The 25,920-nt window shown below is 33.1% G+C and overlaps 2 protein-coding genes across 2 annotated transcripts in view; one reads left to right on the top strand and one right to left on the bottom strand.

Annotated features, from left to right (window-relative positions):
• The window catches only part of LOC114342351 (neuroglobin-like), a 688,855-nt gene that overhangs the window by 461,402 nt on the left and 201,533 nt on the right, over window positions 1-25,920 (top strand). The window contains exon 2 of the mRNA XM_050646450.1: window positions 6,885-7,313. Coding sequence (XP_050502407.1) covers window positions 7,114-7,313 — 200 coding nt within the window. The 5' untranslated portion in view covers window positions 6,885-7,113. The remainder of the gene's footprint in view (window positions 1-6,884; window positions 7,314-25,920) is intronic.
• LOC126881839 (uncharacterized) overlaps window positions 21,805-25,920 on the bottom strand; it is a 69,681-nt gene continuing 65,565 nt past the window's right edge. Inside the window, exon 2 of the mRNA XM_050646449.1 lies at window positions 21,805-22,827. Within this exon, the coding sequence (XP_050502406.1) occupies window positions 22,169-22,827 (659 nt within the window). The 3' untranslated portion in view covers window positions 21,805-22,168. The remainder of the gene's footprint in view (window positions 22,828-25,920) is intronic.

The following is a 25,920-nucleotide window of genomic DNA, read 5'->3' as shown; positions in this document are numbered from 1 at the left end:
GAAAAAATACTCATTTCTTCTTAAAAAAAATTAATATCGTCACAAGACAAACACATGAAATTTTTCACAGAATTAATGAGCAACACAAAGTTTTTACACACAATACAGTTATGCCGGGACTTTCGGTCTATTTTCTCTGACATAAGTAACACCGACCTTGTCCCGTAGCTCTGTTAGCTCCAGGTGGAACATCAGAAACGTCCAATTCGGGATACGAAATTTTCATCATTTGCACCCAAAAGTAATTTTTTTGAAAAAAAGCACGTAAACTCAAATAGTTTTAAATGCTCTAATGGGTGGAATACGTTTAGAAGCGAATTTAATACGAATAAAAAAATTGACAAAAATCAAAAAAATTTATTAAAAAAGATAGGTGAGAAAAACGAGGTCTGGGGTGCAGCTGCACCCCGCATCGCCTTACGAGCGTTAAACAATCTATGACAATATTAAATATTTCAGAGCGAAATATTTCGTCGGGCTCAAACTTATCAGTGTCACTACCAGGCATAGGCAAATCATCAAAAAATCTGGCAAGCTTCTTGCGCTGTTTTTAGAATAAAACAATAAAATATATTTCAAAATAGAGGTAAAGCTCATAGCCGAGTGTTAGAGCCAAAAAACAAAAAAAAACGGGAAAAATTGCGTCTTTGGTCTGGTCGAACCGGGCCCCTTACATCGCCGGGCCCCTGTAAAATGTATCGACTGTACCCCCCTCTCGGCAAGTCTGCCCGTACGTCTACATTTCAGTTTCCCCAGACTTCATCAGAAGGACTATATGATCAGCTCTGATCATCATCTCCCCAGACCTCATCAGAGAGGCTATATGATCATCTTTGATGATCAGAGCTGATGATATAGCCCTGCCCTTCTGATGAAGTCTGTGGAGACTGAAACGTACGATTGACTTCCTCTTTTAGTATGGGTAACCACATCCTACTGTATTCTGTTGTCCCAGGGACGCAACTCATCAAATATTGGCAATATCATTTTAAAATCTTCTACTTTAAAATGTATAATATATATGTGTGAATAGCCGATATCAATGAGTCAGATTAAATAAATTATTAGAAGAATTTTTGCACCATTTTTGTTTAATTTAATAATATTATGTAGTGTACATATTATGTAGGTGGAAGTCGAAACGCCAATAAAATCATTTTTTAAGTTAAATTGTGGCTTATTTCCCAGTTAGAATAGTAAATTAAAATACATTTTACTGCTGTCGGAAAACAGCATTTATTTTTCAAAAAAAAACAGTTTTTCCTGTTTACTCACAGCAGTAAAATGTATTTTAATTTAAATATTTTGTGTCAACTAATTTATTTAAAAAAAAAAATTTTCGACACCCTGTATAAATAATTATGCTAATGTTTATATTACTAAATATAGTTGAATAACCTTTCAAATGAGCTAGCACACGACCCCTATTCCCAGTTAAAAATCATCGATTACGTCATCACGCGCAGATGGATGAAGTCACGAGTGTGATATATTTCAAAAATTGTAATTTAAAAATAAAAATCGACCTGTTTCGGGATTTATTTCCAAAATCGCCAATTCATGAAAAAATGAAATTATGCAAACATTTAAAGCCCTTACTGTATGTAAAGAATTTAAAAAAATTATGAACTATTTTGTACTTATTTTAGGTCCAGCAATTTTTCTAGGTGGAATATGAAAGTTGTAAGTTATATTTACAGGGTTGAAAAAATTTAAAGGGAAACTACATTTTTGCACTTTTTTCCCAATTATTTATTTTAAAAATTAAAAATTTCTAACTAGTCAAATATAATGAAAAATTAAAAAACGAATCTTCCTTCTATAATTTTTTTTGTAGGAACGTTTTCTCTCGATTTTCTATTAAAGTTGGTTGGACGAAAATTAAAGGATTATTTTTACCGATCATAATTCCTCCCAGGAACATGACCCCTCTTCTTTTATATTTATGAACAGATCGGGCAGTTTCCATTCTTGCTTTTCTTCTTGGTCCTCTAAGTACACTAATTCGTTAATCGTCTAATTTCACACATCCTAGTTTCGTTTGAAAATAGCACACTTTTCCAATTTTCAATCTCTATTTCTATTAAACAAATACCGGTAAACAATGGCTATAACAAGCAAATAATTAACAAAATTTTAAACCAAAAACTCCATAAGAAAGCCCTGAAATTAGTCTATCCACCACCACAGGAAGACCCCAGTACCTTCGGCTCTATCACATATACTGGCAAGATAACAACAAAAATAGTAAGATACATAAAAAAGAAAGGAATAACACCAGCTTTCAGAACTAATAACAACTTAAGCAAATATATTAAGAACAATAAGAGCCGAAAGAGAAAACAACTACAGAGTGGTGTTTACAAATTAACTTATGGTGACTGTCCGAAAACTTTCATCGGTCAAACTGGCAGAACCTTTGACAAACGGATAGCAGAACACAAAAGGGCTTTCAACCATAGAAAAACAGACACATCTACATATGCACTTCACCTTCTAGATCTGGATCATAATCATTCTTTTAATGAACAGTTTCAAATTCTACATATTCAAAATAAAGAACGTAAGCTATCTTTATTAGAATCTATGGAAATTAATAAATTGAAATATACAGATATAATTCTGAATAACCAACTCGCGACAAACAGCTCCCCACTCCTCATCCTCTTCAGTTAAAGACTTTAAAAAGACAAACCCATAGTAATCTAAATCATTTGAGAAAGGCACTCTGCCGAAACAGCTGTAGTCACATAGTTGTAATAAATTTTGTGAAAGTATAGAAAACAAACGTTTTTAGTGTTTTATTGTTAGATAAAATCAACTTCCATCAAGTAACGGCCGAATCCATCAATTAAAATATTTACATCTAGAGCTTCCAAATGCTGCAGGTTTCAAATACACTGTGATTCCGTATAAGTTTGGTTGAGTGTAAGTAGATTCCTATGGAAAATGTCCATTATGGTCTACTTTTCGAGAGATCCCGCGAGCCTGGACTATATAAACTATTGATCATCGTTTTTAGGTTGCTGCCGATATGTTTTTATTTTTTAAATAACCTCTTTTGTGTTGTAATCGACGTATTCTATTTAGTAATAATAATAGATTTAGTACAAAAGAAACTTTGATTTATTATACATGAATATCAAAAATGATACAATAAAATTAGTAAATATTTGTTAGCCAAGCATGTAAATATAAAACAATCTCTGTTTTTAATTTTCTCTGAAAACAGTATTTGTTTTGTATTTACATTTTAGTTAACATGAATTTCCAATAATTTGTTACTGCATATTCCATTGATAATGTTGTATAAGGTTACGAAGTACTGCAGTGATATCCAGGATGAAATATACAGTGTGTGGCCTTTAAGATGAAGACACCCCTATATTTCGGCTATCAAAATAAATACAGATTTGAAGTTTTGCACAGCCATACAAATTGATGATTCACATTTTTTAAGATAGTCAACTGAAAGTTACATTTTAAACACTGTATATACTGCGAATCCAAAAACAAGGTGAATCTTCGATATTTTGATTCGCGTTCGAGATATCGGTAAAAGTTATTGTGTACAGAACACTCTGTACATAGATATAGGGAAGCTTTATGAAACTATACCTTATTTTTTGCGGACAATTAAAAAATGCAATAAAATCCAGAGTATTCAATAAAAAAATATAACTTTGATACGCCGCAATTGATTGGGACACCCTGTATATTTCAAAATAATTTTAAAATGTAGCTTTTGTCAACTTACAAACTATTAATTTTAAAATATTTTCATATCTTTTACCATTGCGCTGTAATCTTTCGTTCCATTAGGGGTGACTCACCATGTAAATTAATTTAATAAATTTAATATTTGAATAAGGTACATGTCCTGGCCATTTTAAAAAAGCTGTAGTTATACCTCTATTTGAAAAAGGTGATAAAAAATTAGTGCAAAATTATCGTCCAATATCACTTATTACCAGCCTTGCAAAAATCATTGAAAAGGTCTTAGCCGAACGAGTAAATCAACATCTTACACAGTTTCCTGCTGTCTACAAACCAATTTGGGTTTACGAAGGGATATTTCACTTCAGATGCAATAACAGCTACTACTGATTTTATTTATATAAGATACTGGACAGTGGATCTGCTACTTTAGCGATATTTTTGTACTCGGTTTTTTGTATATTAATTGTGAGGCCACACTTGGTGTACTCCTCTTCCAGTTTTGTAATCATATATTAGGTATTGTCACCATAGATATAATAACACATAGGCCACGTCCGAAAAATAGCGTAACGCGGAGCAGTTCGGGTGGGTGGTCTATCTATCTCTCTCTACCGGCGCTTAGCTTTCTCTCTCTAGCGTATGATGGCCGCCGCCTCTGTGTCTGTGTCGTTCCATTACTCCCACCTCTTGGTAGATACGCTCACACTCGCACGACAGACAAAGATAGCTAGACCACTGTACTTGATATTGGCGTTACATCCCGATGCATTGAGTGGCATATCCCTAGCCTGGTCTATTGTTAACATGTCTCTGATTAACACTCTCGTCTTCAGCTAGAATGACTTGATCGTCATCGAAGTGTATCGTGTACAATATGTCGTCTTCGATTTTGATGCGCATATTGCAGCACTTTCTTCTCCACAGTGAGAGCGCCTCATTTAGATAAATATTTTGAAGAGTGTAGGTGCTATACAGCAGCCTTGCTTTAGGCTCTTACTAATAGAAATTTCCCTAATTAATTTGTTGCCAGTTTTAATGTTTGCCGTCATATGTTTGTAGAGCTGTTGTACTGCTTATACAGTGCGTCCATAAAGTAACGCATAAATTCGTTATTTCGTAAACCGTGGACTTCAAGGAAAAATCCCGAAACAGGTCGATTTTTATTTTCAAATTACGATTTTTTGGAATATATATCATACTAGTGACGTCATCCGTCTGGACGTGATGACGTTATCGATGATTTTTTTAAATAAGGATAGGGGTGATGTGATAGCTCATTTGAAGGGTAATCAATTCTCTATTCACTAATGTAAACGTTAACATAATTATTTATACAGGGTGTTCAAAAAACATTTTTTAATTAAAATAATTTTAGACAAAAAGAAGAATGTATGTAATTTATTTAATTCAAAATCCGTTTTACTACTGTCAGAAAACAAAAAAAAAATTATTTGACAAATAAACATTGATTTTTGCTTAAACGAAATATTCAAGAGGCAGGTGGGTGGAAGCTTTAACATTGAATTTAAGCGAAAAACAATAATTATTTGTCAAATAAACATTTTTTCCTGTTTTCTGACAACATTAAAACGTATGTTGAATTAGATAAATTACATACATTCTTCTTTTTGTCTCAATTATTTTAATTAATAAAATGTTTTTTTAACACCTTGTATAAATAATTATGTTAGTGTTTATATTATGGAATAGAGAATTTGATACTTTTTCAAATGAGCTATCACATGACCCCTATTCTCATTTAAAAATCATCGATTACGTCATCACGCCCAGATGGATGACGTCACTAGTATGATAGATATGCTAAAAAATCGGAAAATAAAAATAAAAATCGACCTGTGTCGGGATTTTTCCTTAATGTCGCCGGTTTACGAAATAATGAATTTATGCGTTAATTTATGGACGCACTGTATATATTTTTTGCTTATTCCTTGTTTTTCCATTGCTACCCAGAACATTGAAAGTAGTACACCATCTCGTATGCATTTGTCATATAAAGACTACATGAGTAGAAAGGTTGTGAACTAATCTTTCCTCAATAACCTGCTTTGGAGAAAATATGCTGTCCATACAGGACCTGCCTGCACCAAAGCCATCATTTTGTTCTTCTACATCTGTCATCTCTTTTTCAATTTTATTTTTTATTATTTTTCCATAGAGTCTTGAGAGTGAATTTATGGCACTTAGCCCATTGCAGTTTGAACAATTATTTCTATCTCCTTTTTTGTAAATGTTTTTAATATGTGCTTTTGTCCACCCCCTTGGTAAGTCATGTCCTTTATAGAATAAGGTAAAAACATACTCAATATAATAATAATATATTATACATATAATATTATAATATATGTAGTGTATTTCATTTATTAATGTTTTGTTTTTTTTATAACGATTTACGAAGTGGAAGTGGAAGCGTCAAATAAATTTAATTTAAAACTTAAATTGTGGCTTATTTGCCAAATAAAATAGTTATTTTAATATCCTTATACAGTAAAACCTGCCATATCCGGATCAATGTGGCGACAGACCGATCCGGATATGAAAAAATCTGGATATCAAGACCACTTCTTTTATAGTCTCTGAAACGTTTTCTCCTTCATACATTCCAGTAATCAACGCCGTCAATAACTTTCGTCGATAGACACTTTTCATAGATACTATAATGCTGATACTAATTCATAGGCTAACAGAGGGATGTCATATTTGGGGGGCAAAAAAAGACACTTTATTTCGCCATCTTTTAGTTCTTTTGGGTCGGGATGAGAGAGTGCTTTGCCCAACAGCAGGACTGCCTTTCTCGGTAGATTTCGGTAGATGCGGACGGCAGAACCGTCCGGATATGGGGAGGTCCGGAGATGACACATCCAGATGTGGCAGTACGCTACTAGCGTAATTGCTATGTTACTGTATTTAATATTGTATTCAAAGCCATTTAAAAAATGTCCAAACTGTACTTTGAAACCTGTTAAATAATGTAGACATGTAATTAAACCCACTCTTACACTTTTTACGTATCTACCGTGTATAATAATATATTCAATAAGCATGAAGTGTTTTATTTCAAATTTCTGTAATCGAATAACCTCTTTTCTGTTAATATTATTTGATGTACATACATAAGATCTAATGTGAACTACTGTTTGTTTCAGATATTTGTCATCTATAAAAAAGTGTAAATGAACCACTTCGTAATCCAAAATCAACACCATCCAGTGCTCATACGATTGCGTGAATTTAAACAAACTTTAAATATATCACAGTGTTAATCTGATGGCAAACAAGACAAATCCGCGCCATTTGTAGGTTAGAGTATCGCCACATTTTGTTTGTACGGGAGTGCGTGATCTGTCCATAATTTCTCGAAAGTTCTTCGCCAAAATGGGCTGTGAATTGGGTAAACTCGCTGGAAGGGGCCATTCGGACAATAACGGGAAGTTGGACGATGTGGGCCCGCCCGCGCAACCACCGCAAGTGGATTCCCGGTTACCGCTGACCGCTAAGCAGAAGTATAGCATGTTGGCTTCGTGGAAGGGAATTAGCAGGGCCATGGAGAGCACCGGAGTTTGCATGTTCTTGAAGTAAGTTCAATATCCTGCAGAAATGTTACAATATATTCGCCAATAATACAGGGTGTTTCATTAATAATTGTTCACTGGCGGATCCAGGGTGGGCGTCATGACCCCCCCATAATTGTAAATCCATGTATCCTAAGGTTGGTAAGACTAAGTCACCTTGCATTAGAGATAGGTAATTAAATCACCCTCAAGACCCATGACCCCCCCCCAAACAAAATTTCTGGATCCGCCACTGATGGTAACTGGAGAAACCTTAGCACAAAATACGAAGATTTAACCTAAAACACTTAAATAAAATGTGGTTCCTTACTGAGTTACAGGGTGTTTTATCTAAAAATTTAAAAACTATTTTTGGTCAGAATTTTAAAACTATTCGACGTATCCTTTTCATACTTAGCAGGAAGTATAGATACTGTACAAACTACTAAATTATGTTAAACGAACATTTCTGTCTATTCGGGAAAGTGAATGGTTGACCCTTCCCAAATTCTACGCCACTGGCGAAATTGCTATGTTAGTGTAATTTTTTGATTTTTCAATACTTTTTATGTAAATAATATAGTCTTCATTCGTAACGATAAAGTCATTGTTTTTCGAGATCTTTGAAGTTAAAAATGAAACGACACGGTTATTTTGATTAACGTATTGTGTCGCTTCATTTGTCATTTCAAAGATCTCGAAAACTAAATTGTTACGAATGAAGAGTATATTACTTACATAAAAAGTATTTAAAAATCAAAAAATTTCACTAAAATAGCAATTTCGTCAGTAGCGTAGAATTTGGGAAAGGTCAACCAGCCACTATCCTTTATCGTACGCCTCTGGTAGTAGCTAGAAACGTTTATTTATCTTAATTTAGTAGGGTGTACAGTACCAACACTTTCTGCCAAGTATGATAAGGATACGCCAAATGGTTTTAAAGTGCTAAGAACAAATAATTTTTAAATTTTAATCATATGAATCATATCATAAATTAATCAAAATAACTGTGCCGTTTCATATTTAACTTCAAATATCTCGAAAACTAATGACTTTATCGTTACCAATTAGGAGTATATTATTTACGTAGAAAGTGTTGGAGAATCTAAAAATGGCACTAAAATAGTAATTCCTCCAGTAGCGTAGAATTTGAGAAGGGTCAACCATTCACTATCCCCTGTCGTACGCCTCTGATAGTAGCTATAAACCTTTGTTATCATAATTTAGTAGGGTGTATAGTAGTCGCACTTTATTCCAAGTATGAAAAGGATACGTCGAATAGTTTTAAAATGCTGAGCAAAAATGATTTTTAAATTTTTAGATAAAACATCCTGTAACTCAGTAAGGAACCACATTTTATTTAAGTATTTTAGGTTAAATGTTCGTATTTTGTGCTAAAGTTTCTCCAGTTACTATATGGACAATTATTAATGGAACACCGTGTATAATTAATATTTTATGTCTCTGATTACCTAAATAATTTTTCATGTAATTATGATTAGTATATAGTAGGGTGGATCGAAAAACGCGTTTTTTCTGTTATACAATTCTAATAGCGCAGAAAACTTGCGCATAGACGTCATTATAAAGGGGAAAACAAAATAAAAAAAAAATTCAAAATTTGAAATCGCGCAGAAGGCCTAAAGTTACAAATAAAATCAAAATATCGGTAATTTTCAAAAACAGGCAACAATTACAAAAAAAAACTGTTTGCGTTCTAATAGTGAAAAAAGTGTTAATAAGAGTGTCCTTAATGCATACAAAGGATAATTATACCCATTCCCGTTTAACTGAATTCGCGCAAAAAGCATATAGACCAGGGCGCATCTGTAAAAATATTAGTACATTTGGACGTTGAGAGGTGACTCAAATTTGTTTGCAGAAATTGCTTGAAAATAAATCAAATAATAATATTTGAGTTATCCTCCCTCTCAAAAAGGTCCGGAACATTGTTTAAATAATCAAAATGTCAAAAAATTAAGGAAAAATTCGATTTTTTTCTTGGTTTTTTGATTATAACTTTAAAAGTATTCATTTCCGAGAAAAGTTGTACTGACATAAAAGTTGCGTAATTAAATTTCCTACAATAAAGAATTGATTAAAAATTTAAAAAATAGTCACCCTTGTTGCAAAATAGCAATAATTGTGAAAAAAAACATACAAAAACAAGTATTCGCATTTTACGTTTTTCAACCATTTATGCTACACTTAGGACCTTCATATTTCACCCTGAAAAATTTTATGATACAGTAAAACAATACTGTAAATTTCATTAAGATCGGTTTAATAGATTTTGCAAAATAAATTTTGCAATCCAGCTTTCGTAAAAAAAATTCATTTTTTCAAAATGTTACAGGACTGAAAATAAAGCAGATAGCAAGTTGAAAATTTTTTTTGCATATAGAAGTGTACTGTACCTTTCATTTGCAATTTTGCAAAATTAAAATCGCTTAAGACCACGGCGTCAGGAATTTTTTTAAATAAACATTAATTATTGGTGCTACGCGCAGGACAGCGGATAGGTTGCTCTGATTGGGAATTCCAATGACCTTTGATAATGATTGATACATTTTAATTTTTATGACATTTCGATATAAATAAATAAATTTGTTTATTGCAAAATAAAAACACATACTCGATCCTTTGAAATAACACTTTTATTAGCAAAAATTTTCTTTGTTCATATATTTTAACTTAAATAATAAAAGTTTATTATTTTTAAACATATGCAATTGTTTAAACAATATTTCACAAACAATAATAAAATTAGTTTAATTTTTGTGGAATTAAAAAAATTAAAAAACAACAAAATATAGAGTAAGAAAATAATATATTAGATAAAGATTGGAAGAAATTTTGGTGGAAATCAAACTGTGTGAATCGAACATCGCTGTCCTGCGCGTAGCACCAAAAATTATTGTTTATTTCAAAAATTTTCTGACGCCGTGGTAATTAATCGTTTTTAATTTTGAAAATTGCAAATGAAAGGTACAGTATACTTCTATAAGTAAAAAAAAATTCAACTTACTATCTGCTTTATTTTCAGTCCTGTAACATTTTGAAAAAAATGATTTTTTTTGCGAAAGCTGTATTTTAAAATTTATTTTGCAAAATCTATTGAACCGATCTTAATGAAATTTACAATATTGTTTTACTGTATCATAAAGTTTTTCTGGGTGAAATATGAAGGTCCTAAATGTAGCATAAATGGTTGAAAAACGTAAAATGCGAATACTTGTTTTTGTATGATTTTTTCGCAATTATTGCTATTTTGCAACTAGGGTGCCTATTTTTTAAATTTTTAGCCAATTCTATATTGTAGTAAATTGAATTATGCAACTTTTATGTCAGTACAACTTTTCTCGGAAATGAATACTTTTCAAGTTATAATCAAAAAACCAAGAAAAAAATCGAATTTTTCCTTCAATTCTTGACATTTTGATTATTTAAACAATGTTCCGAACCTTTTTGAGAGGGAGGATAACTCAAATATTATTATTTGATTTATTTTCAAGCAATTTCTGCAAAAAAATTTGAGTCACCTCTCAACGTCCATCTCAAAACAGATCCGCCCTGGACTAATAAAGTTGCAGGTTGTTTCGTAAAATAACGATATTTCATTATTTTCGACGATTTTTAAACATGTGCCAAAACCATACAAGTTGTATTTTTAATTTGTAATAGTGTAAAAACTATTCAAAATAGTTTTCCTAATCCATAAAAAATACTTTCGGACCTGTTATTCCTTAACTGTATTCGCGCAATAGGTCTAAAGTGTAGTATACGTAAGTTGTACAGTCCCGTAAAAACGCGGTTTTCCATATCTGATGAGTGTTTTTTAACACATTAAGGTTTGTAATAAGACTATAACAAGTGATTTACAAACAAATTTCTTAGCCAACACATCATATTGCAGCTCTCAGCTCATTTCAACATTTAATCTGTGCTGAAATGACCCAGGACTCACGACGAGGACGTGGCTGCAAGACGAGTCGCACCCCCACCCTACCCAACCAACCAACCAGGGTGAATATTATTTACAATATTTACAGTAATTATTTACTCTGTACTATGTATGTATTTGTTGTAGGCAAAAGGTTATTTACATAGAAGCCCCTTTAAATTCTGACTTTGAATTAAATGTGGGTATCAGCTGCCATGATTTTAAAGTAGCTCAAATATAACCATCTCGATTTTCATGCCCGCACAATTTTTCTGCTGCCTCTGTAACCAGTTTTACACACCTCTCAACTGACTGGGTGTGGCATGGGAATTTGAGGTATTTAAACTCTGGTAAAGTTTTGTCTTTCAATAAAGAAGTAATATGTGCAGTTGTTATCTTGGACAGTAGTGGCGGTGGTGTTAACTTACAGATTGACCAACCAATAAGTTCGGTATAGTCGTTTGCACTAAAATCCATTGAAGGTATTTTAAAGTCCCTAACATATCCTTCAGCTGATGGCTCATTTGTGAATTTTAGGATCCTCCTGTAGCCAAGTTCCCTAATGTGTGGTATTTCATCCATTATCATAGCCAACATCATATTTTCAGGCTGGCAGAAGAATGCGTTCCTTTGAACTACTGGATCAAGGATTTTGTTGATATTGTCCGGTAGATATCTGGTTGTTTTAACTACCTTCAAATATGCCTCGGTCCATCTTTCACAGTGTAGTTTTTCTTTATATCAAACCAAACAGGTGCATATGTCTTCACTATGTAATTTGCAAGAGTCTGTAACTCAATTGTTGGAATAGTTTGGGAGACATACAATCTTAAAACCCGGTTAGCACAGGTTAGCCAACGAGAGTGACTGATGTGTCCAGGATTCTTAGCAGCCAATTCTGAATTTCAGATTCCTGTGTTGACCTCTCTGACAATGTCTAGGAGATACTGCTGATCTTTACTCAGATCGATTTTAGTGATATCAATGACTTCTTCTGATTGGATCGGCTCAAAATCTACAACAGGGAGTTTCTCACAGCCAGGGAGTTGTTTTCCAATTGGACCGCTGAATGAAACTGGTCCTGTTGTCGTTCCATCCAAGTGATCGAACAAATGCCTATAAGGTAACTCGTTGAAATGTAGCAAGCAGATAAACCATTGTAAAGGACGGCGACACTTAACTTCAATGTTATGTACAACACCGCTTTTCCATCCACGGTTTGTGACTGTTCCATCACATCCGATGGCCTCTACTGCACTTATATCAAATTCCTTCCTTTCAAAGTGTTCGTAAATACTGTCTGCAATTTCATTGGCGGTCCCTTTCTTTGGTGTGACATGACCAATGTATTTACCACCTGGCTCACTGATCACGCTAATATGTTCTTCTTTTATAGTTCTGCGGTACATTTTAGCTTTAATCTTTTCTTAAGTTATAGTAGTATCTTTTCTCCCGTCGAAGTAAATTGCGTTGACTTCTTTCATCTGGTGGTCTTCTTCCGGTATTGCTTTCCGAGTTTTCACTTTTGCTCTTCTTATTTTGTTTCTGTCTATGACTTTTGCCATGTTTTCTTCAGATAACAGTCCCAAATCGTGTAAAACACCGGTAGCTATTGCAGCGGTGGCTCTGTCCGACACCCCGAACCTGTCACTTAACAAGGATGTTGTTGTCAATTTCGAACGCATTTGCGCAGGAGAAGAAGGCAGCAAAAAAACTACATCACAGTCAGCAACTGAGGAAGTTTCCTGGTTTCTGTTTTTTTCATTACTGCAACCACTTATGGCACTTTCGCTTGTGCTGGGAATACTAGGATCAAACGTAGTAAGCGATTCTTGAGACAACAGCTGTTCTCTTCTTCCTTCTCTCTTTTTTAATTTACTAGTTTCCTGTGCATCTATACTACCAATAATCATCTTCCTGGCTGTTCTTTGATCGTGTATAAATTTCAACTCTATGTCTGGAATCTTTTTTACTTTTTCACATTGACAAGCTACAAAGGACAGGTACCACCCTTACAGACAGTCTCACATGTCAAGACAAAGTTATATTGCATTTACAGGCAGCAATATCGAAAAGTTTGCTTTTTGCATTCTGTACGAAAACTTCTATCCTCTTCTTATAAAAATCTTTTTCACAGTCTCGATTAAAAGATTTTTTTAACGAAATATACGAGTTATAGTAAGACTGGATCATTTGGACCACACGAGTATGTGTGACTGTTGGGATTGTGGCCTTATTCTAAATCTCAACTATTTGAGTTCCTACGGACTCGGCCACAGCTACAAATCCTAACCCTTTCTTATACTTAGGGATAAATAACAAAGAACGTTTATACTTCTCATTTAAGCAACAGAGCAGCATATCCTCGTATGTGGGCAACGAGAATCCACTTAGTTCTTTGGGTACGCCGATGATAGGGCACGCAATAGACTGTCTTGTAACACGCGAAGTTTTTGGAGACGCCATTTCAAAACTACGAAATACACTTCCACTTTGTCACACTGTTAATACAACACTGGTTGATTGCACTATTGCACTAGCAAAGTAGTAACGTGTGCGAGTTCAACTACGCGTGGGCGAGTCCACTCGGTGCCGGCGAAGGGGAGTAAGCGTTATTCTTTTGCGCGAATACAATTAAAGAATATCAGGTCTGAAAGTATTTTTTATGGATTAGGAAAACAATTTTGAATGGTTTTCACACTATTACAAATTAAAAATACAAATGCAACAAACAACCCGCAACTTTAGGCTTTTTGCGCGAATTCAGATAAACGGGAACAGGTCTAATTATTTTTTGTATGCATTAAGGACACTCTTGACAACACTTTTCACTATTAGAACGAAAACAGACTTTTTTGTAATTTTACGTGTTTTTGAAAATTACCGGTATTTTGTCTTTTTTGTAACTTTAGGCCCTCTGCGCGATTTCAAATTTGAAAAAAAAAATTTTATTATTTTTCCCTTTATAATGACGTCTATGCGCTAGTTTTCCGTGCTATTAGAATGGCAGCTATGTACGCCGTTGCTCCCACTTGGCGGCGCTAGTGTAGTTGGGGGTCAACGTTTTGACAATTCGTGAAGTTTGTATATGGTGGTTTTGTTTTCGATTTAATAAATAATAAATTATGGCAAAAAAAGACGGATCTTGGACTGTTTGTACATTGAAAAACGAATTGAGGAGAAGGAATGCGAGAGTTACTGGAAAAAAGGAAGCCCTTTAACAGCCTCCACTGTTTATATAGCCATATCTATTTCCTAACTGCCCTGTCCCAGTTGCTTAGTCTCTTGTTGCCACAAGATCAAATTTATATTTTTTGGCTTCGTTTACTAGTTGCTTCAGTTTTCCTTCCTTGGATGATCCTCTTATATTCCACGTCGCTATTTTAACTAGTTATTCTTTATTGCCATTGTCTCGTTTATTATTTTTCGATTCTCGTTTCCGTTTTCTTTGCTGGGTCATCTTTGTTGGGTCTCCTAATACTGCATTCAATTCTAGTATTTTGCAATGTCATCCTCTATTCTTTCTAGCTGCTCCTTTTCTTTCTTCCATTTCCATAATTCATTGTTTATTGTCATTCTTTGGTACCCTGTTTTTGTGTTATTTCCTTTGATTTTCTCTTCCTTAGCAATTCTTCTTATTTTGGCCATTATTTCCCTTTCCGTCCTTCGTCAGCTCATCATTTATGTACCTATATTCTATTTCTCAGTTGTTTGAGTTTCATCTTATTTTGCATTACTTTGGTCTTTTCTGTCTTGATATCCATGTCTATCAAATATATTTTGTCTCCCAGCTTTCTTGCTTCATTAACGTTTACTTTTACTCGCATTTCCTTTTCTATGAATTTTTCTACCTCATTCGTTAGTAAGAGTGGTTGATCGGTGTCAATCTGCAGTCCTTAAATCACAATATTTTTCCTTCTTCCCTCTCTTTCTAATTTTTGTATTCTTTCGTTGGAGATCTTTAATTCATTTCCTAATTGATTGCCATTGTCTCGTTTATTATTTTTCGATTCTCGTTTCCGTTTTCTTTGCTGGGTCATCTTTGTTGGGTCTCCTAATACTGCATTCAATTCTAGTATTTTGCAATGTCATCCTCTATTCTTTCTAGCTGCTCCTTTTCTTTCTTCCATTTCCATAATTCATTGTTTATTGTCATTCTTTGGTACCCTGTTTTTGTGTTATTTCCTTTGATTTTCTCTTCCTTAGCAATTCTTCTTATTTTAGCCATTATTTCCCTTTCCGTCCTTCGTCAGCTCATCATTTATGTACCTATATTCTATTTCTCAGTTGTTTGAGTTTCATCTTATTTTGCATTACTTTGGTCTTTTCTGTCTTGATATCCATGTCTATCAAATATATTTTGTCTCCCAGCTTTCTTGCTTCATTAACGTTTACTTTTACTCGCATTTCCTTTTCTATGAATTTTTCTACCTCATTCGTTAGTAAGAGTGGTTGATCGGTGTCAATCTGCAGTCCTTAAATCACAATATTTTTCCTTCTTCCCTCTCTTTCTAATTTTTGTATTCTTTCGTTGGAGATCTTTAATTCATTTCCTAATTGATTAATATCTTGAAGCGCCTTTTCATTAATAAGTTTCCGTTCTTCCATTTTCTTTCGATATTATTTTTGCTGGAATGCGAGAGTTACTGGAAAAAAGAAAGCCCGTATCGAAGGCTATATTAATCATCGTCTTAGTATTTTATTTCTGTAGCTCTGACCAAAATAAAAATATTTATGTTGATCTGAGTTTATAGTGAAGTATTCGATTTTTTACAGTCGAATCCAGGGGCAATACGTAATCTGTTTCAACAAATTGTTTATTGCAGATACTTGCATTTATTTTCGGCAGATATTTATCCCTTCTTGTTGCTACAATCCACTTTTTCTGATCAGAATATCTTTGGGAAACCTGTATCCTGATATTCTCGATAAGCACAAAGACACAGCACAACACTGAGGCATTTTATTTTCTCAAATTAAATTCAAAAACTTAAATTAAAAGATTGATTTGAATAGTTGACGTAAGTTGACGTGACCTCCAACTACACAGGCGCCACCTACGTTGAGCTTTTCAGATTAGCTGCCATTGTATAACAGAAAAAACCCGTTTTTCGATCCACCCTAGTATATAGGGTGAGGCAGATAACTGGCCTATTAGAAATATCTCGAGAACTAAAGGCAACAGAATCATGAAAGTTGGAATAAGGGGGTTTTGAAGGATGATCTATTAAATGAAAATATTTTAATTTCTTTGCAACTTCCGGTTATACCGGAAGTTGCTTATAACTTCGTTTTTTTAAATGGGGCACCCTGTATATTTTTACATTTTTGGATTCTATTCGATGTCTTCTTTCTTAAAATATAAGGTTTCGTAATATTATACAGGGTATTTTAAAAGATAATTACGTTTTTTATTAATTTCGTAGCAATATTTACACCCTGTAGAATTGTAGTAGTTTGACATCTAAAACTCTACTTACGTTCAAATGATTTTTAATATACTCTACTATCGTTAAGAATCATTAGCATAGCTAAATTTTTAATTTTAGTATACAGGGTTGGTCGAAACTCGGAATGAGTATTTTCTGAGTTTTCTTAAATGGAACACCCTGTATTTTTGTATTGTAGTGAAATGATATTTTATAGTACTTTTTTATTTCTTAAGCATTCCCTATACCTAACTGCTTTAATTTGTGAGTTATTGGTGATTCAAGCTAAACATTAATTGCCACAAAAAATACGTAAAATTTTATTAGGTTGGCCGTGAAAATACTCAATGCCAAATAATTTTTCAGAAATAAATACATATTAATCCAGACTGGTCCTTAAAATTACAAATAATGGTTTAGCTATCGAAATACCTACTTAGATAAGATTGTTGGTGCGATTAACAATTAAGCACAAATTAAAGCAGTTAGGTATAGGGAATGCTTAAGAAATAAAAAAGTACCATAAAATATCATTTCATTACAATACTAAAATACAGGGTGTTCCATTTAAGAAAACTCAGAAAATACTCATTCCGAGTTTCGACCAACCCTGTATACTAAAATTAAAAATTTAGCTATACTAATGATTCTTAACAATAGTAGAGTATATTAAAATTCATTTGAACGTAAGTAGAGTTTTAGATGTCAAACTACTACAATTCTACAGGGTGTTACTTTTGCTAAGAAATTAATAAAAACACGTATACCTCGTCCAATTTACTTACCGTTGCACGTCATCCGCGCCATTGCCTGTGACACGATACCAACACGAAATATTTAGGCGGTGGGTGTGTTCTTTTTTAGAATCAAAATGATTCTAAAGGGGAACACACCTACCGCCTAGATATTTCGTGTTGGTATCGTGTCACAGGCTATGGCGCGGATGACGTGCAACGGTAAGTAAATTGGACGAGGTATAATTATCTTTTAAAATACCCTGTATAATATTACAAAACCTCATATTTTAAGAAAGAAGACATCGAAGAGAATCCAAAAATGTAAAAATATACAGGGTGTCCCATTTAAAAAAAACGAAGTTATAAGCAACTTCCGGTATAACTGGGAGTTGCAAAGAGATGAAAATATTTTCATTTAATAGATCATCCTTCAAAACCCCGTTATTCCAATTTTCATGATTCTGTTGCCTTTAGTTCTCGAGATATTTCTAATAGGCCCTTTATTTGCCTCACCCTGTATAAATACACAGTGTACCAATTAAAAAAAAGGTACCACTCTCTATAATTTGGTCTCTATAGAAAATCTAAAAATATGCAAAGACACGTCAAATATATTTGTGTGGGTGCATTTTGTAAACCAGTTTTCAACTAAACTTTATCTTATATCAAACAATAAACGACAAAATTTACTATGTAAAAAATTATAAATATAGATACTCCCATTTATGTATACTCCTAATTTACTATTTACTATACCATCATCATGGCACCTACACTCCTAGCGGAGTGGTTGCTGCCCTCTTTGGGGTTCTCCGATTCATTTGTTGCGGGAAATCAATCCGCATGTCTTTGTGTGACTTGGCATCTTCTACAGTTTTTCTCCATTCGTTCCTGTTTTTGCTTTTGGTTATCCATTCTCTAACTCCCATCTTCTTAAGGTCCTCGACGATCTGGTTCTCCCATCTGGTTTTGGGTCTTCCTCGTTGTCTGCCTGTTGGAGGTATCTATTTAGTAATTTTCTTGATAACTGCTTTTGGATTTCTCCTTTCTATTTATCCCAACTATTTGATTACCTGTGCCTTGGTATATCTGACGATGTATTCTCCTTTCAAAAGTTCTGTTAGTTGGTGGTTCATCAGTTTTCTATATTCATTATTTCCTAACTTTAGTGGCCTGCTATCCTCCGAATTATTTTTCTCTCTAGGATCCTCAATCTTTCTTCATCTCTCTGTATCAGACACATTACTTCAGCACCATATGTGATTACTGGTCCAATTGCTGCTCTGTAAAGTACCCCGCACAAACCTTATGGAAATTAGGTCCCAGTGGATTTTGTTAATACTTTGGGAAAATACTCTTTGAAGCATCCTGATAAAAAGTTCAGACTTACTGGGTATTCCAATTCCCTGAGTTACTGGTTATCTGGCAACGTGTAGAAGTTTGGATCAAGGAAAAGTACTAGTAGTTTAGGATTTTTTCCTGGCTATTCAATGGCGACCTTTATTTTGACCTTGACCTTCAACGGACGTCATCTTCTAGAGTTTCGAGCGTTTTCGGCATTTAATTGATATAAACAGATTGCTCATGGGTTTTTGGGATCGCTAAACACGAATATGCCATCAGAATTGACCTCCGGAAGACGTGGTGGCCAGGGCTACTGCAAGTAGCTACTGCTAGTGTTTCGATGGTTTTCGGCATTTAATTGATGCAAATGAATTACTGGAGGGTTTGTTGAGGTCGCTAACCACGAATATGCCACCAGAACAGACTCCCGGAGCACCGTGTTTTCAAGATCAATGAAAGGCGCTCCTGGAGTTTCGAGGGTCTTTGGTACTACATTAATGCAAACGGATTACTTTTAGGTTTTTGGGGTTGCTGAACACGAATACGTGATCAGCACAGACACATGAGCACCTGGTGCCTAAGACAGGTTATCTTCTGGAGTTCAAAACCTAAGAGTAATCCATTTAATTCCACCATTTGATTTCTCCGAAACTCCAGAAGATAACATGTCCTAGGCATCAGGTGCTCATGTGTCTGTGCTGATCACGTATTCGTGTTCAGCAACCCAAAAACCTATAACTAATCCGTTGAATTAATGTAGTACCAAAGACCCTCGAAACTCCAGGAGCCCCTTTCATTGACCTTGGAAACCAGGTGCTCCGGGAGTCGGTTCTGGTGGAATATTCGTGTTTAGCGATCTCAAAAAACCCTCCAGTAATTCATTTGAATCAATTAAATGCCGAAAACCGTCGAAACTCTAAAAGATGACGTCCCTTGCAGTGGCCCTGACCACTACGTCATCCGGAGGTCAATTCTGATGGCATATTCGTGTTTAGCGATCCCAAAAACCCACGAGTAATCTGTTTATATCAATTTAATGCCGAAAACCCTCGAAACTCTAGAAGATGACGTCCGTTGAAGGTCAAGGTCAAGGTCAAAGTAAAGGTCGCCATTGGATAGCCAAGAAAAAATCCTAGACTACTAGTAATTTTCCTTGATCCAAACTTCCACATGTTGACAGATAACCAGTAACTCAGGGAATTGGAATACCCAGTAAATCTTATAATTTTCCGAGTTTGTGCCTCTATATCTTGAAAATCCTTCATACGATTGAGTTGTGCCCATGAGAACTTTTTGATCAGGATGCTTCAAAGGGTATTTTCCCAAAGTATGAACGAAATCCACTGGGACCTAATTTCCATAAGGTTTGTGCGGGGTACTTTTCGGTTTTGTATTCTGAGTAAGCTTCTTATCTTTGAGGAAGTTGTTGTATTTTCAGTAGATTCTGGAATCCAGACATAGGCCGAGACTCAGTCTGTGTCAGTCAAACTGACAAGTACCACTTTTGTTTATTCGAGCAGACAAGCCATGTTGCTCTTTAAGTATTAAAATCTGTTAACATCGACCTAGTCTCGGTCTACAAATTTAAATTGTAATCAAAAACCATGTATTAATGATGTCTTAATTTTAACAAGTGGGCTAATTTCAGTTACTACACAGAATGTCACTGAGGATGATCGACTAAATCAAAAACGTTCTTTTATTTTTTATTCCATTTGGATGACTTTTTAAAGTTTTATTAAATTTTATACTATTATTCAAATCGAAGTTTTTACAATACAACTATACAGGGTGTTTCATTAATAATTGTCCATATAATAACTGGAGAAACTTTAGCACAAAATACGAAGATTTAATCTAAAACACTTAAATAAAATGTGGTTCCTTACTGAGTTACAGGGTGTTTTATCTAAAAATTTAAAAATTATTTTTGTTCAGCATTTTAAAACTATTCGACGTATACTTTTCATACTTGTCAGGTAGTATAGATACTGTACAAACTACTAAATTATGTTAAACAAACGTTTCTGGCTATTACCAGAGGCGTACGACGGGGGAAAGTGAATGGTTGACCCTTTCCAAATTCTACGCCACTGGCAAAACTGCTATTTTAGTTAAATTTTTGTATTCTCCAATACTTTCTATGCAAATAATATTCTCTTCATTCGTAACGATTAAGTCATTAGTTTTCGAGATTTTTGAAGTTAAAAATGAAACGACACGGTTATTTTGATTAATGTATTTTGTCGCTTCATTTTTAATTTCAAATATCTCGAAAACTAATCATTTTATCGTTACGAATGAAGAGTACATTATTTTCATAAAAAGTATTGCAAAATCAAAAAATTACACTAAAATAGCAATTTCGTCAGTGGCGTAGAATTTGGGAAGGGTCAACCAGCCACTATCCCTTGTCGTACGCCTCTGGTAGTAGCTAGAAACGGTAATTTATCTTAATTTAGTACGATTCACAGTACCTGTACTTTCTGCCAAGTATGATAAGGATACGCCAAATAGTTTTAAAGTACTGGGTACAAATAATTTTTATATTTTAATCATATGAATCATATCATAAAATAATCAAAATAACTGTGTTATTTCATATTTAACTTCAAATATCTCGAAAACTAATGACTTTATCGTTACCACTGAAGAGTATATTATTCACGTAGAAAGTATTGGAGAATCTAAAAATGGCATTAAAATAGTAATTCCTCGAATGGCGTACAATTTGATAAGGGTCAACCATTCACCATCCCCTGTCGTACGCCTCTGGTAGTAGCTATAAAAGTTTGTTTATCATAATTTAGTAGGGTGTCCAGTAGTCTCACTTTATGCCAAGTATGGTAGTGATACGTTGAATAGTTTCAAAATGCTGAGCAAAAATAATGTTTAAATTTTTAGATAAAACACCCTGTAACTCGGTAAGGAACCACATTTTATATAAGTGATTTAGGTTAAATCTTCGTATTTTGTGCTAAGGTTTCTTCATTTACTATATGGACAATTATTAATGAAACACCCTGTATACCACAATACTTCTATGTAAGTTATTGTCACAACATTGTCAGGATGACACGTTCCACAATTAAAATCACGTTCCACAATTAAAACTGCTCCTAGTCCAGTGTTCCCATACATCAAAGTTTGTTAGACTAGACACCATTACGCTATTAACAATTTTTCAGCTTTTTTATCAACTTTTTTTGGTACGCGGGATCCAAGCCTATAAAATTTTGTAAGGAAACGATTCATTTCTACTAAGTATTAAATTTTTACAATTATTTATTGTATTAAAGCAGACCTAAGAATTTACATTTTTAAATAAACAATTTGTTTCTTGAAATACAAATATTCCATCAATTTTTTTTCGAATTTTCCACAATTTTTTCATATTACTAAACAGTGCGACATAGGCTGCCTAAGCTATTCTTCAATTGAATCTAAAAGTATTAGTATAAATTTAACAAATTTACATTCATCTTCCTCGCATTCGACTTCAAAGCATTCTTTAAGATGAACACCTAAATTGTTAAATCCCATAGAGAGATTAACCATGAAATCTTCAGAAATTAGCTTCATCAGTTTCTGATGTCTCTTTATGAAGTATTCAGTTATGCACATGTCATCGGAACCGCATTTTTTCAAAATGGTTGGATTTTTTCTTACGAATGGATTAAATATTATATTAGTTATAGTTGAGTAGTTTAAAAATACAGAACCTATATGTTGCTGCAAAGCTGCTTTAATTATTCTTCCTTCTTTCGAATCTACAAGTTCTCTCATATCTTCCTCTGTTAATATTCCAGTGTCCACAAGAGCTACTTTACATAGTATAAATGCATCTCCATTAAGAAGACTCATGAAATCTTCCGTGTCAAAAACCTGACTAAAAATCGTTAAAGGGTTCTCCTGGATGTTGTTTAGCTCTTTTACGATTGGACAGTCTTTTAAATTGACGCAAGTTTTATTGATTTCATCATAAAATAATGGGATTCTACATTCACAAGTCTCATCATATGTACTCTCAATTTCATTTTCAATTTTTGGGGAGAATCTCTTTGAAAGTGGACACATTCGACATTCTGAAACAAAGATAAGTTTTAGAAAATATTACAAGCATAAAAGTAAGGTTCGATTTAAAACAGTAGAGCTAGGTAAATATGCGAAACGCATATTAAGTGCATATTTGCATATATTAGATAAATTTTATAAGTGCATATGCATTTATTAAAATTGCATATTTTCTAACTTTTTTCTGCCTCTATTAACAGAAAATTTTTTAAAGAGAAGTGAGTAGTCTCAGGTTTAAACAATAAATCTGAAAATTCCCGTGAAACCACTTTCTGGTAACATCCTTAATCACTGCCTTTTACAATTTATACGGCAAGGAGACGATGAATAAAGAGACGAATGTGACTCTATAATATGCAGTCACATTTTGTTAGTGAAAACATTTTGTTATTAAGTGATGCTGTCCCATATGACCAAAGGTGGGCAACATTTAAAAATATATTTTTTTAAATTTATTACTTGTTTAGCACACACTTTAAATAGAGTAGCAAAAACTGTAAGGATTAAAAACGGTATGTATATAAAATATTTATACCCGTATGCACACCAATGGTGAATATAAAATTCTTAATTGTATGTCAAAAAACTCGCAGTAACTACCTCTTAAAACCTACCAAATTTCATTTGCATATCTCAACCAGTTTTAGAGCAATAAATAAATCGTCAGTTTGTAAGAAAAATTCAACATCCCGTATTTCGGAAACAAAGCATTTGCGGACATATGTTCATAAAACAAACGGTCATTATTTTTTCATGCAGAATTACCCCTTAAAGTTTGTCGCACTTATTTAGAAACACCCTGTATTGATGAATAACATTGCTAGTTGTTAAAGTACCTAACTTTTTTATTATCCATCAAAAGCAAATGAATCAAACAACAAAATGTTAAGAAAGCCTAAGGCTACAGTTGAGTTTTAATTTCAATATTTTATATACGCTTGAATATGCCACAGGGTGTTCCAAACTTTGAGGAAAAACACACTATCATTGTTACACTCGGTATACAATGACACTTACCTGTTTAGCAATAACATTATTACATCGATATTCTTGAAGAATAAAGCTATAATATACTAAAAAAATCACTCAAATCGAACAGGTTGAGATATGCACAGTCTTTCTCAAAATGAACAGAAATTTAATGAATTTTATACCAGGTATGTCAAAAAATATTAATTTCACCCAAGAGTAAAGTATCGTTAAATTTCACAATATCGAAAATTGTTATTAAGAAAAGTTGTTTGGAATTAAAAAATTTGTTTTAGTGTTCAATTACATCCTTCTAATTAAAATATTGTGAATAATAAAGGCACTTAACTCATAAGAAAAATTCATATTTTTTACATGCCTCGTAAAAAATTAAAAAAATTTATTATCTATTAGTTGTATCTTAGATTTTAGACCAGGTAGAGCATTTTATGAAGAATAACTTTTTTTCGTAAAAGTGATAATAAAATACAGGGTGTAACAAAAATACAGGTCATAAATTTAATCGCATATTCTGGGACCAAAAATAGTTCGATTGAACCTAACTTACCTTAGTACAAATGTGCACGGAAAAAAAGTTACAGCCCTTTGAAGTTACAAAATGAAAATCGATTTTTTCCAATATATCGAAAACTATTAGAGAGTTTTTATTGAAAATGGACATGTGATATTCTTATGGCAGTAGTATTTTAAAAAAAAAATGATAATGAAATTTGGACACTCCATAAAAATTTTATGGGGGTTTAATTCTTTTCAACCCCCCAAACTTTTGTGTACGTTCCAATTTAATTATTATTGTAGCGCCATTAGTTAAACACAAGTTTTTAAAAACTTTTTTGTCTCTTAGTACTTTTTCCAAAAGTCAGTTTTTATAGAGATATTTGAATATTTGTCAAATCCACCACATACTTGTATATGGTAAAGTACGTTTATGGAGACTTGGTAATAATATGAAAATTTATTTATGATTTACATTTTTAAGTATATTTTGAACCATATTAAAAAAGAAGCCACATCTCGATAAAATATGCTTTATCAAAAAAATACAAAGAAGCAAAAAAGTTTTAAAAACACTGTGTTTAACTAATGGTACCGCAGTAATAGTTTAATTGGAACGTACACAAACATTTGGGGGGTTTAAAGGAACAAAACCCTCATAAAAATTTTATGTAAACATATTAAAAAAGAAGCCGCAACTCGATAAAAACTGCCTTATCGAAAAAATACTAAGAGGCAAAAAAGTTTTAAAAATATTGAATTTAACTAATGGCACCACAATAATAATTTATTTGGAACGGACACAAAAGTTTGGGGAGGTTTAATGGAACAAAACCCCCATAAAATTTTTATAGGGTGCACAAATTTCACTATAATTTTTCTTTAACATGTTCTTTCCATAAGAATGGCACATGTCCATTTTCAACAAAAAATCTCTAATGGTTTTCGATATATTCAAAAAAATCGATTTTCATTTTGTAACTTCAAAGGGCTGTAACTTCTTTTGTGTGCATATTTGTACTAAAGTAAGTTAGGTTCATTCGAACTATTTGTGGTCCCAGAATATGTGGTTTAATTTATGACCTGTATTTTTGTTACACCCTGTAGTTATCATAATTGTAATAAATTGATGATGAGTATCCGTAATTTGAGAAAAAATTGAAAAAAAATTTTCGATTAGAATATTGTAATTGTATTTTTAAACATAGTTTTTAATTTCAAGCAACTTTTCATAATAGCATTTTTTGATATTCTGAAATATAAAAGTACTTTACTCTTTAACGAAATTCATATTTTTGACATAACTCGTATAAAAATAAAAATGTGATAAAATTTGATATCTGATGGTTGAGTTTTAGATTTTTGACTATCCAGAGTATTTTATGAACAATAACTTTTTTCGTAAAATTGATAATAAAAAAGTTTTCCATGTGGTTCCTAGCTACGCAGACATACTGTATAAGAGCTTCTGTATAAGAATTTTTAAATTGCAATGCCATATTCGGATTCAGTATAATCAAAAACAAAATAGAAACATATTTGATCAAAGTAAAATGATGAAATTAACGATATTTTTAAAATTATTAATACAAAACAATTGTTATTGTTTAAACAATTAA

The sequence above is a fragment of the Diabrotica virgifera genome, chromosome 3 (assembly GCF_917563875.1).
Source record: "Diabrotica virgifera virgifera chromosome 3, PGI_DIABVI_V3a".
NCBI lineage: Eukaryota > Metazoa > Arthropoda > Insecta > Coleoptera > Chrysomelidae > Diabrotica > Diabrotica virgifera.
This window is presented reverse-complemented; position numbering and strand designations above follow the sequence as displayed.